Source organism: Branchiostoma lanceolatum, chromosome 15 (assembly GCF_035083965.1).
Source record: "Branchiostoma lanceolatum isolate klBraLanc5 chromosome 15, klBraLanc5.hap2, whole genome shotgun sequence".
In the NCBI taxonomy this organism is placed as follows: domain Eukaryota; kingdom Metazoa; phylum Chordata; class Leptocardii; order Amphioxiformes; family Branchiostomatidae; genus Branchiostoma; species Branchiostoma lanceolatum.
Genome location: NC_089736.1, coordinates 6293150 through 6307015, shown reverse-complemented (window position 1 = coordinate 6307015; position 13866 = coordinate 6293150). Strand labels below are relative to the sequence as shown.

General features: G+C 43.1%; 3 protein-coding genes across 3 annotated transcripts; all 3 read left to right on the top strand.

The window, feature by feature from the left end:
* Positions 1-1569: 1569 nt before the first annotated feature.
* Positions 1570-5317, top strand: LOC136420778 (kyphoscoliosis peptidase-like). The gene is made up of 3 exons (XM_066407882.1): positions 1570-2512; positions 2926-3161; positions 3331-5317. The coding sequence occupies exons 1-3, from the start codon at positions 1763-1765 to the stop codon at positions 4637-4639; spliced, it is 2295 nt and encodes a 764-aa protein (XP_066263979.1). The 5' UTR covers positions 1570-1762; the 3' UTR covers positions 4640-5317.
* Positions 5318-8071: 2754 nt separating this feature from the next.
* On the top strand, positions 8072-9567 carry LOC136421075 (uncharacterized). The gene is made up of 4 exons (XM_066408221.1): positions 8072-8625; positions 8914-9066; positions 9224-9315; positions 9438-9567. The coding sequence occupies exons 1-4, from the start codon at positions 8470-8472 to the stop codon at positions 9565-9567; spliced, it is 531 nt and encodes a 176-aa protein (XP_066264318.1). The 5' UTR covers positions 8072-8469.
* Positions 9568-9785: 218 nt separating this feature from the next.
* On the top strand, positions 9786-13636 carry LOC136420765 (uncharacterized). The gene is made up of 4 exons (XM_066407863.1): positions 9786-10696; positions 11068-11227; positions 11778-11982; positions 12181-13636. Exons 1-4 carry the CDS (start codon positions 10009-10011, stop codon positions 12412-12414), a joined length of 1287 nt encoding a protein of 428 aa, XP_066263960.1. The 5' UTR covers positions 9786-10008; the 3' UTR covers positions 12415-13636.
* Positions 13637-13866: the final 230 nt, after the last annotated feature.

The window sequence follows — 13866 nt, the reverse complement described above, 5'->3', positions numbered from 1 at the left end:
CGGTTTCCGATACATCCACTGTACCCAAGAGGAGTGACGTCATGATATTCATGACGCCATGGGATCTATTTGATCCAGAGTGTGTCCATTTCTTTGGATTTGAGAAGTTTTGCTGAATCTAGCAACTTAAGCTCCACGAATGTAGTTTGAAATAGCTTACAGTGAAATAGATGACAAGAATTTATGTTTTAGTGAATAGTTAACATATGAAGTGTAGTTTCAACTTTGTACCAAGTATAGAACTGTTAGCGTTCAGTTACACTGAGATTGTTTGAGATAGGCGGTGTTAAGATGTCTTTAAGTCTGGTTGTTTAAATATTCACATTGGATATTGAGTAGCCATTGTCGTCTAGTGATCATCCAATAATGATATTGACCTTTTCTTTCAAAATCCATTTCTTCAAAAATCTTTAGAATCTTTACCATTTTTGTCGGCTTTCAAAATTTTCCTCAGGGCCATCGACTGAACATTGGGTTTGACTTGTCAACATATCGGTTTATCTATTATTTGAATTTTTTATTGGATGATCATCTATATCGAATCCAGTTAGGGTTCCAGAAAAATTGTACGCTCCGTCTAAGGGGCACGCGAAACATTCTCTTAAAGATGCTGGGAATTTTGTAGTGGTGGCTAGCCAAGAGTAGATGGTTAGTCAGATGGTTGTGTTGTTGTGTTACTGTAGCATAGAACCTTGAACTATAGACACGTGTTAGTTTGTTTGTCATGCCATTGCCATTTAATAAACTGCATTTTTGCTCAAGCTACGACTTAATTATTTCGTCTTCTACATATTACACAGAACACGCGCTTATATTCTATTCATATAGCTCGAGGAATACAAATGACAAGGGTATCTATGTTGGATTTCTTGATTTCATGTGCAACGAACCATTGTAACATAATACACATACAAATTTACAAATTTACAAATTTACAAATTACCCATAAGAAATCATATACATTTCTAAAGAAAACGGGTTCCTATAGTGGCAGTTAGATTTTGACAGACCTTTATGACTCTGATATGGGTGTTGAATATTCTATTTAAAAGGAATGACGTATTTATTGTACAAATATTGTACTTGCACTACAGGCTTTCGGAAACTGCGTGATAAGTTGATAACACGAAAGCAGTTCAGCCAAGCGACATTTTGCCAGAACATATACAAGAAGATAGAACTGCTGCGTCATTCTGGCTAATCTATGTGAGGGATATTTACATTGTTCGCAAGGTAAACTGTCCTGGCGTAACCTATGTAAACGACAATTGCCCTTAGGGCGTTCCCATTGTGTCAGGCTCGCTGTCATGAATGGCTGATAATTAAATATCCCCCCGGGATCACGTCACCATGGGGAGGAGAACGCAGGTGTTTTGCCCACACGCAACGATTAAAATAAACGTAAATACGTGATTTTATGGTCTAGATGTTGTTGTTTTAAGCGTTCATCCTTCATTGAGCCTCTTTCGTATTTGTAGTGTCTGTTATTTGATGAAACTGATCTAACTAAAAGATATTCGTTTGTTTGGACTTTGCTCTGTTTCTTTTTTGCGTGCAGATGCGGTGTTGACTGAATGGCTAAGGCTACCTGGGCTCTATATACTAGTACCTGGTCAGGCTACCTGGTCGACTATATCTGACAGTCGTAGTCACAACTTCGATTGCGGTAAGATGTGCAATATTCACAGGTATCTACGGGTTTTGTTGGATTATAGTGTGTTTCTGTTATGACGACGAACTGTCTGGTAAACGCACGAGCAACATGGGGTCGTCTTGTTCGTCTTCGTCGTCGGCAACCGTCGTCACGACAGCGAGAAATGTGCCCGTGAAGAAACTACGATCTGCAACAGAAAAAATAGACAGTGGAATCCAAAATGGTGGTCAACATCGGACAGCAGCAAAGACAAAGGACACAGGCAAGAACGTTGTTTCCGACACAAGTATTTCCTCATCACAAGGGTCGAGGGTGTTGTGTAAACAGTCGGATCTGACAAAAGAAACTAGCGCTGACACCTTGGTGCAACATGAAAAGAAGTCGCCAGGTGGGGTGTCTCTGAACAACGGAGGGTCAACTCGCGATTCGACAGCAAGTTGTAACAGCCAAGACTCAATAGAAAGTCTTTGCAAACCGGAAAATTCTGAGAGTATTTCAACACTAAGGGAGGAGGTGCACGTGACGGAAACAGAGGCACAGGAAAAGAAAAGAGTATCGTCAGGTCAATGCGAAGCCATACAGAAAGAAGAGCACAAAAATATCACGATCGAAGAAAAGAGACCGTGTAACACAACTACCACCGCCACACAGCTGTCAAGGGCTGCAGACAGAGAAAATGTTGACAAAAGTGACTACAAATTCAACGGTGGCAATGCTGTGGACACTGAGACAATAAGGCCAACCGCCACCCAAAACTCTAATAAGCTAGAAAAGACAGAAACCTCAGGACGTCTTAAGAAAGTGGAGCTCATCCCAGACTTGTCTGTCTTCAAGGAGCTAGACGACTATGCCAAACAGGTATTCTTTTTTTTATTTAGCGAATGAAGAAATCGTTAAGTTTCTGTAGTAATGTTTGCAATGACTTGCTATTTCTTTTCTTTCTTTACATTTCCAATGTATTTCCTTTGGTGCCTAGCCTATAATGAGCATTCTCCTATACAGAGCCTTGTACCTTGGGGTGAGCTGCTAACTGGACTGAGGTTTCCATATTTGTGGGCGTAGCCTACAACCAATCAGACAATCGCCTATTTTTTTAAGGTAAAACCGATTCTTTGATTGGCTCAGATAGCTGGTTAGAGGCCACGCCCACAAAAGTGGAAACCTCAGCCCGGTTTAGCAGATACTCTCCAAGGTGTAATGTATAGGGCGTGGACCGTGAGGCTCTGTACAGGAGAATGCTAATGAGTTTCTGAAACGTTTTTATTCCATAGACCCCGGAACACGCGGAAACCTCTATGCGCTCGCTCGTGGACTATTTGACTCGTCCTACCAAAACGCCACTGGAGAGAATACGTGTCCTTTTCATGTGGATGGCTACACACGTTAAATATGACGTCAGCGGCTACGTCACGGGAACTGCATACGGGGACACGTCACCAGAAGCCGTGTTCAGGACAAGGACGGCTATTTGTCAGGGCTACGCTGACCTGTTTGCAGAATTATGCAGGTAATTCTGACAGCTGATTTACGAATAGCACACTCCTCATTTGAATAAATGGGAAGTCTCGATATCCCCATAATCCTACATTTGCCTAACAGATAGGCTTATAAGCCAGGCTTTTATAAAAAATACAAATGAAGTCATGACATACAATATTCTTGTTTCTCTTTTCTAGGTTGGCGAACATCCCATGCAAGACCGTCTCTGGGAAAGCCAAAGGAGTCGACTACGTGGTCGGCACCAAATTCCAGGAACCCAGTAACCATGCCTGGAACGCCGTACAAATCAACGGGTTCTGGTACCTCCTAGACTGTACATGGGCCGCAGGGCACTCCGACATAAGTTCAAGAACATTTGTGTTTAACTACAAGGAACACTACTTTCTAACAGAGCCAGAGTTTCTCGTATCAGACCACCTTCCGTTAGATGACAGTTGGCAGCTTTTAAACGACCCAGTCTCTGTAGGAACGTTTGAGTCATGGGTGCTCTTGAAATCTGGTTTCTTTGACCTTGGTCTGCGCATGTCTGACCTTAGCCACACTAAAGCACGCGTGCCAACAAAATCGGGTTCCACCACTATAAAAATAAGTCTTCACGAAGCCATGTCGTTTGTTGCGCATCTAAAATCGTCCGATGGTAAAAAGAAGTCGACGGAAATCAAGAACTGTATTCTACACGAAATTGTCGACATGGAGGCATGTTTTTACGTTGTTCCTCCAACAGAAGGGAACTTCAAGTTTACCATCTTCGCCAAGAAAGGAACGACATCAGGAAGCCATGATTTATTACTCGAGTATGTGATACAGTGCAAAATCCCTAAAGCGACAATTCTACCCTTCCCATCAAGCAACGGGGTGACAATACGGGGGCCAGGCCACTTCCTTCTCGATGGCGTCATTTCCGGTACAAGCCATCCGGAAGCCATAGTTGACGTTCCTGAAGGTGACGTCAAAATTCAGTTTGAGTTTGACACTAGGTTGCGTTTCATGTGCCATTTTGGGGAAGACTCCCGGTGGAATGAGTACGTCTTCACGGAACCCGAATACGCATGCGCAACATTCTACGTCAGGTGCCCTGAACCGGGTTTACATAGTTTGACAATATGGGCCAAAGAAGAATCCGGATCCGGAGACAAGTCTTACCACAAACACTGCACTTACATCATGCGATGTAAAAAGAAGAAACCAAAATGCGTGCCTTTTCCAAAAACGTTCAGAACCTGGACATCTGGCTGTAAGGTGTTTCAACCGAAAAACGGACGCCTTGCCTCAAATCGGGCCGTCCAGTTTCGAATCAGGTGGCCAAAGGTTGCTGACGTGGTCGCGATAGCTGATGGGAAATGGTTCCACTTGGTACAGGGTAGTGATGATTGCTGGGAGGGTAAAGCAACCACTGGGTCTCAAGGTACATCGCTTCAAGTGGCCGGCAAAAGAGACCCAAATGTAAACTCTTACGAATGGTTACTTCAGTATACAGTTGTTTAGTTTAGTTATACACATAAATTATATTCCGGGTTTCTAATTTGTCTAAATCTTTGTTTTGTATACCGCTTCCACAACTGCATGATGGGGATGTGGATAAGATTGTGCTATTGATAAATTGTTAGTACAACATCTTATCAGTTCTTATCACTTTCAAAGTGATAAACCTGTGTTATCAACGCAATAGAAGACAACATAAGCCTTAAGAGATATAGCTAAACAACACAATGAATTGGTATCTGTCTTCAGCTCTTGATTAATGCTTGATTGAAAAATCCCTTGTACACCAATGTGCAATACAAGTGAACAATGTGCAATCCTGAGCTAGTCGTGATTTTAGTAAAATATGCGTTTGAAAGCTTAAAGATAATGATCTTATTAGTTTCATCTTATATCTACCTCAACGTGGATATCATCGCCTTTCGATGTTGAACAACACCAACACGAGCACTAGTGTTCCTGTCCTTGGTGCTGAACATCACCCACACTATAGTCTTAAAACATTTCACGTATTTGCCTGGGTAACCTCACGCGTTTTACAATTTAGTTAAACGCTTTAGCAGTGCGGATGTCGTCGAGTCAACTGCATGTGGTCATGGTAAGCCAGATACCAGTCTACTACATAAGTGTCACTTTGTGCACTTTTTGAATGCAGGAATAAAAGACTTGTTTGCTATGAAACCATGTTTTGTTGCCTCAACAACTTCCAGCTGTTCTACGAGCTCGAGTTTGCAGTTGTTTGTTCTTTACACGGTCAGCAACTAGACCCTTGTGCCATACTGGTGGAACAGAAATTCTAAATTCTTAAAATATCTTAATGGCATCGTTTCAGTGTATCTTATCATATTCCCTTATGGCCAGAAGGGACTGTGTTATCTGCCTAAATCGGTAGGTGGAGTATCTAGTATCTGAGCATCTATCAGTTATCCCAGGTACGTGACAAAGCGCCTTGTTGAAGGTGAAATAAAACAGCTTCTCTGGTCTAAAAAAAAAAGTCGCGGAACCTGTTCACGTCCTTTGTCCGCAGGGACTAGGAGGGACCGTTAAGCCCTCGGTCCTGAGCATGAAGGGGAGTGGTGCTCGTGTGTTACACATTGATTTTAAATCTTTCCTCAACTGTGGTTTGTGAGAAAATGCACACGTAGATTCTCATGTTGGCGTCTCCCATTACGAAGCTATATTTACATTACATATGGTGTAGATATAGCTAGGAAAACAGTGATTCTGTCTGGAAAACACCCATCGTGTCGTTGCTGTCGACCCAATAGTGCGGGCGTCGTCCAGTGATCTGAGGGGGCAACAGGTAGGTTTTTTTTGTTTTGAATGATCGGTAAAGTTGTTAAGATTGTTTAAAATACTGATTTTGTACAGCTGCGTTGGACGTGTACACATGTGGCTGTCGTACGGTGTGTGGCAGTCGTACGCCAGACCCCTCCCCCAAGACACACGTCCCACCCAAAGACCTTCGATATTTGTCATTAATGCCACATGTTACATCGTACCCTGGGAAACAGACAAGGACCGGGCCACTAGCGAATCTCTTTGGCGGCCCGAGACAGTCAGCCCGCGTGATCTAGACTAACGATCCGGGGAGTTGTAGCCCTGGGAGTGGACCGCTCCCTTTAACTTTTGGATGGTAAGGGCCGGTCAACTCCCCCGTTACGCTAATTTGTATGTCTACATTACATTACATAAGGTACAGATTGTACATTTAGGTCTATGAAGGCGAGGCACGCCAGTTATAGTCACGATCTAATTGCATTAAGCTATGTCTACTATTTAGCCTGGGTCTGGCAACGAAAACACAGGATATACCATGTAATCGCTCGCATCTCTTATTACCTAGCTATATACATACACATAAGATATGTTGTAGAGAGCTAACAAAACACACACATAAGATATGTTGTAGAGAGCGAACTACCGTGTCGTTACTTGCGCGGTCTCTTGCTTTAAGACGATTCGTTAGTGCGGCGTCGTCCAGTGTCTTGACGGGGACCTAAGGTTAGAATATTCTACTTATTTGCATGAACAACACTTTTGTCATGTTCTTATAAAATGTCGATTTTGTACATCTGCGTTAAATCGGCTGAAGGCGTGGCTGTCGTACTGTAGTACATTGCTCTATGTCAAACATGCCCCCCCCCCCCCCACAAACACACTTCCAACCCGAAGACCGGCAATCCTTGACAGTAACGTAAACGTGTATATCAGTGAAGAGAACATCGATGGGTTCATGTAAGTCCGGATCAGTAAGGATCTGGTTCTCTCACAACCTTTCCCCGACAGCCATTGGGAGGTAGCGCTGGTCATGAGCAAGCATTTTTGTTTCGGAGTTTGTCGGGGAGTTTGCATACAAGTCTTCAAACGTCATTTGCGTCAGCCATTTATGAATTTCAGTAGGTAAAGTCATATTCTGGTCCGATGTGATCAGATGAATGAGCTGGGGCTAGAATAGAATGGATTCCAGGCTACTCCCGACTAACCGCCGACCTAGGTTGGGGAGTGGCCGGACCAAAAATCATGGGAAGGTTTGGAATGTGTGACAGGGGCTTTATGGAGTTTTTTACCGATGGAGGTTCTCCATGTGACGATTTCCCCTGAATTGTAGTGATAATTCCCATGAATAGGGAAGAAATTCCCGCGATTATTGGTAGGGAAGGGATTTCTTTGGTGGACGTTCATTATCAAAAAAATACTGTTATTAATAAGTATGTCTCAGTGTAGATATACTAGTAGTTCACAAAGTATGACGTACTTCGACCTATGTTACCAGGTGCGTCAAACTTTGCACAAATACAGCGCACGGTAGCCTGTTTCACCAAATGGATCCTATCCCGCGGATCCGTGGGCGGGGGTTCGATCCCAGGGTTGGCCCCAGCTCGGACATATTCTAAAGGACTACATACATCATTTCGGATGGTGACGTAAGCCCGGCGGCACCGTGGACGGGAGGGCTTCAGGCATTGGCCTCAAATCTGTGCATGTAAAAAACCCGAAAGAGTAGGGGTGACTCGATGTGCTTGGCTACAAAATACGCGAGTTGTAGGGAAGCCGCATTCCATCACAATGAATACTTTTAATTGGTTTGACTACCACTTCCTGCTTGAAAAAGCATCCCCCTTCGCCTCAGTTGAGGATAACTGCTTTTAAGTTTCTTCAAGTTGAAATTTCATTCATCAAAATATCCACACCTTGTTTCAACACATCATTGTCAATTGAAACCTTTGTTTACATTGAGCAATGCGGTCTTTAAAAACATCACAAGTCACTTCTCAAAGCTTGCATTGCTGAGAACAAATGAGTAACCAATCTGACAAGTAACCAATCTGACAAGCATTAGGTTTGAAAGACTTTTGTTTGTAGTGGAGAGCTACGGAGTCAACTATCTATCATCACAGCATGCTCCTGTCAACTAAAATCTGAACGATGACAAAGTGATTTTCTTTCAGTTAGAGTCCCAAAGGAATCATGAATCTGCTCCATGCACTTGTTATTAGTTGCCTCTGCGTTTCCATGGCAACTACACAAAGGTGCACTGATGACGTGTGTGAGTTCACCCTGGTGGTTCGTTATGCATGGACCATGACGCACACCGGAAGTGACGGCAGGGTCAACGGGGTGAGGCCGCCATTTTGAATTTTGGTAAACTGATGGTAAATGTTAGGATTTTCTGGAGTCTATGTATAAGGCTATTTCAACAGCGTGTTTGTTAGGTTTTTGATCACATTTGAGCAAACTCTTACGAGCTTGTTGTTTAAGATCTCATTGCAGTTTTCTATTTCAGTAGAACCCAAATAATTTCGTATTTACCAACACTCCAGGTCCAGATTATGACAAATGGAAGCCTTCAGGTCAAAAGACGTTACGTAGACGGACCCATAGTTCCTGTGGAAGAGACCATCACAGCTGATGGAGTGCAGCGAAACGTAATCGTCGTGAACGACCAGTTCCCCGGTCCTACATTGGAGGTCATGGAAGGAGCGCAGGTAAACAAATGATCTGATTCCCAATGTAATATTGTTTTTATTGTTCTGGTAATTTCCTTTATCATTGTTGTTGTTGTTGTAAATTTGTATTTCATGTTTTTTGCTAAGGACAAAATGGTGTCCAAAAGCATAAAGAACGTTTAACTATCATGAACCAATGAGCTAACTCTTTCACCATCATTACAAAAATCACTGCCTTGTATATTTTGAACTTTTGATGTTATAACCGCGCTTCAGCTCGTTCATTCCACGCGTCCATTCATAACTTTCTATTTTTCTCCCGATTAGATGGTCGTAACCGTCGTCAACAACCTGATCAGAGAGGCCACATCACTCCACTTCCACGGCATGTACATGCGCGGTGTACCATATATGGACGGGGTGCCTTACGTCACGCAGTGTCCCATCCTACCCACGCACAGTTTCACCTACAGGTTCAAGGTCAGTCTCGATAAAAACACCAGTCTTTTATGAAGAGATCAGGGTGTGTATACTAATAGAATTATGGACTATCATTAGATTTGTACACATCGTATTGAATATCATATTTTGGTGCATCTGTGTCTAAGTACAATTTTCTGATTCTACATTACAATAGGCGGAGCCCGCTGGGACACACTGGTACCACAGTCATCTTGGCTCACAGAAGGAAGACGGTCTGTTTGGGGCGTTCATAGTGCACAAAACCAGGTAGGTCCCATCCAGCGTTCTGTACAATAAACCAGAAAGGTAGTAAGATTTATTTTTGGTCTCAGACTTTTTTTCAGTTCTACTGAAACTTCAGATCTTTATGTTGGTTTTGTATGCTACAGTATGCCGAAGACTTCGTCACTACCGCTATTTCTTCAAGATTGGTGGCATGAAAACTTCAATTACATTGACGCGGACGCGGATGCCAAGGGCCCTAAGCGATTCTTTGTAAGTTTGCTGTTGAATCAATAGTGTATGCGACGTTAAGAATGATGTAGATAACATTGCCCTGTTACTAGTATGGATCTTACGATCATTTTTTTCAAATGACGGGCTGGGCGATTTTCCTAAGAAGGGACGTAAAGATCGCAAGTTTTTTTGATAGAAATTATGCTTTGTTCTTTTCTGTAGATGGTCGCACGTCCGGCTAGATTGCATTTTCTTGATGATAGTCATTAGACATTCGATTTTTCTAAATTCTAGGTCCCCAGCCAAGATCGTGGCTTCAGCTTTGACGGTAACGCCCTGACGGCTATCAACTTCAAATCGGCCCTTATCAACGGTCGCGGTCGTTATGACAACAACTCCGCGCCGCTAACAACGTTTGAAATATCACCGGGATATACTTTACGGTTCCGCCTCATCCACGCAGGCGCAGAGTACACATTCCGCCTGTCCATCGACGCGCACAGCATGACGGTCGTGGCAAATGACGGACATGACGTCGAGCCGGTCCAGGTTCAGTCCATCCTCGTCTTTCCGGGAGAGTCTTACGACTTTGAAGTGGTCGGCGATCAGCCAAGTGGTAACTACTGGATCCGTGCCCAGACGCTGTGGGCGGGAAAAGGGCCCGATGTCGAGCCAGAGGACCGACTGCAAGAGGTGAAAGCCATCCTGGCATATGACAACGCCTCTACCGATGAAGACCCGATGACGACCATGCAAACCTGCACCGAAAACAGCCCGTGCCGAGTTTTGAACTGTCCTTTCCCGGCGTTCCCCCAAGGCAGCAACACGGAATGTGTCTACGTCTCAGACCTGAGCAGCGTCGAAGAGTATTCAATGCCGGTCGAGTCAGAAATTGAGGAGTACTTCTTCAACTTCGGACTCCATCTTGGCTCCTCAGTAAACGGCCGAAAGTTTGCCACCCCGAAAAGGCCGTTGGTTTTCAAAACACCCTATGACGTCACCCCCTGCGAAGCCACCTGTGAGACGGACGGATGTATGTGTACCTACATGGAGGAGATTCCGCTCGGGAAGACCATCAGGTTTGTGTTAATGAACCTCGGCATAGGAGGTAAAGGTCATCACCTCATCCATCTCCATGGTTACGACTTCAGGGTTCTGGCCATGGGATTTCCAGACTACAATGAAACAACTGGTGAGTTTTCACTCCATTTATACCAAGATTCGCTGGTAGTCTTGGCAATAGAATAATGTCTTGGTCCATGTAATAAACGTCAACCACATACATAAATGTCAAACGTACGTTGTTAAGAAAAAGGTTCAGTGCAGCATGGTTATATAATGATATGGAATGGCAATTAAAACTAACTACCTTGTACGGAGCTTGTATGACTAATGAATATGGTATTCGGTCTGAAATGTATATAGTAAAAACGACTTTCTGTATCTGTATAGCCGGTATAACCGCCCTTCGGCGTAACACACCAATTTCCTGAGGCTTTAATAGTAGAAGCACCGTTCCTTTTGTTGTTCTGATTGATCTCTTTGATTCCCTACGATCTGTAGGACGTTGGATATCTCAGAACGCTGACATCGACTGTGGGGATGACAACAAGTGCAACATGGCTTCCTGGAACGGCGCAAGGCCGAACTTGAACTTCAACAAGCCCCCCATCAGGGACACTGTCGTCATTCCTGCCCGTGGTTACGTCGTTATAGAGTTCAGGTTCGTGGTCACTGTTCATCAATTACTGTTTTAAAGAAGATGGCATTTTCTTTGCGACGCATCAGTGGCGTCATATATATTTTCTAGATTACAGGCAGTAAAGAAGAAGAACTTTGTTGCGCGACAATTGTAGCTGGTACAATGTATGGCAACTTACGTGCATGATAATTAAGCTATTGCTAATTGTTGACAGACATAGAGAACTAATCTAATCTATGACTAACAGTAAAATAGTCTATAAAATAATGTACATGCTAACGCTCTAGAATACAATATATTGTTGGTAACAGTATGCTGTGTCAGGAATGTACATCCTACTCCTGCCTATTGTATAAGAGGAGGGTTTTCTATTTGAATAACATCAAAATTTATACCGTGATCATGACTGCAGAAAATTGTAACCTTTACCATTGGCAGAAGCTGACAATGATGTATCGCAGTCTTCACATTCTGAGTAGCAGAAGTTCAGTGGTGCAATCTTCTCAGGCATTAAAATGATTCAAATCTCACAATAGTATATACAGATGATTGATGATATCGAATGCCACAGGAGTAACAATCCAGGCTTCTGGCTCTTCCACTGTCATCAAACAAATCATCGGACTGCAGGGATGTCCATGATCATCGCGGAGGCCCTGGACAAGCTGCCCGCCCTGCCGTACGGCTTCCCGACCTGTGGAGACTTTACCGGGACCGAGAAACCGCCAAGTGGAGGAAGTGGTGAAAGAACAGGTGCAGCAAAGGAACAGTCTGTGGTAAGTATTCAATGATGGCGTTTTCAGTGTCAGTTCAGCATTTTGTGAAATGATGGCTTTTCCATGAACACTTTGTTGTCTACCTTTTTTTTCACAAACGTTCTGCCACCACCTTCTTGCAATAAGACTATAAGAATCTTCTTTTCAAGTCAAGTAGTTGTAACCTTACTGATTTACATAATCTGTAACTTTTGTTAGATTCTCGTGGAGTTTGAGATCATTCAGCTGATCATCATAATCACCACATCAGCAGCCCTGTCTGTAACCATCGCCCTGGTGGCAGTCAGCATCAACAATGCACGTGCACGTGCAAACAAGAACAAGGAGAAGATGCCAGAAACGCCGGCCGATCCGCAACATCTGGAAGACACACTCCCAAGAGAAGATGGTGCCTCAACTTTTCAGCAAGGCCCTGCTGAAGACACTGCCTAAGTTGAGTAAATGTGCTACGTTTTTAGAAGGAGGAGGGGAGTACAAAGGATCTTAACGTATATTCGAATTACCACCGCATTTTTAGAATAGGACATCAATATCTGCAGCATTGGAAAAATCTAAATGTTGTTATGTTTGGTGGTTCCTGCAATTTGACTTTTTTTACAATAATAGTACAGCTTTTGTTGTAGTATTTGCAGTAACATATCACTATTGTTATGTTTATTCAACATTCAATTTTGTTTGGATTTGACTTATTGAGCTACTGTTCAATTAAGAATACTAAGGTTAAGATTAAGATTAATGTATGTTAGTGATATCATTTATCCTAGACTTATAATTTTATTATCAGCATAAGATTGATACGGACAACATTTTGCTCTCCTACATTCGTGTATGTTGGAATGGTCACAATTTTGGAACATTATGTATTTTCAAACGTATCTAACCAAAACGTTCCTAGTTACTATTATACTGCAAACATTATCATAGAAAGCGACTTTTTGACAGTTATGACACTTAGTATAATAATAAAGTGTAAAGGTATATTTATTAGTTTATCGTTTAATCAAGTATGATGACTAGACAGAAAAAAAGTCGGGAAAGTCATGTTCTCCTTGGATGCCTTTCAGGCTACTCCCAACCCAGCCTTCGTTGGGGAGTAGTCGGGAGCAAAGTCGTGGGAACGTCCTGAATGCGTGACAGGGGCGTTTTAGTCGCGCTCCAATAGCTCGAAGATATGTACATTGTTTAGTTTAACATGAGTTTAGCAACAAAAGCACAGGATAGACTATGTAATCTTTATGTCTCTTATTACCTAGCAAGGTATATACGGTATATACATACGTCAGTTAAGAAAACGATTTCTTTGTGATTATCTAGCAATGTATATACAATAGAGATCATATTCGTCGTATGCCGTCGTACGATTTTAATGTTGTAGAGTTTTCAATCAGGCTGTTACATAACCAACCACGTGCACCGACAACAATCTAAGGCGGCCTGTTACGTAAAAAGATAGCTAAATCTTGCAGTACGCATACATCACTATGTCAAGAATGTCCTCCGTTTGCAATCGCGTGACGATCGTACGTGACCAGGCCCTTAGGCCTCAAGTACGAACCCACGACTCGTCACTGGACACCAGGTGAACAAACTACTAGTATGTGCAGCGGTAAGGATCAAACAATGGTGACAGGCGTAAACAATCAATGTGAAAGACCGTTATGTTTTCTGGCTGCCTCTTTTTGTATAACTGCCACCCCCTGAAACATTCAGTACGTGAGTGAGTCGTTCGTGAGTGAGTGAGTGAGTGAGTGAGTGAGTGAGTGGGTGAGTGGGTGGGTGGGTGAGTGAGTATGGCTGTTTTTAGGGTGGGTTGTATGACAAGGCTGCCCCCCTGGACGTTCTTACGTTTCAGGTGCCGTGGAGCGATAGGCTTATGGGATATAG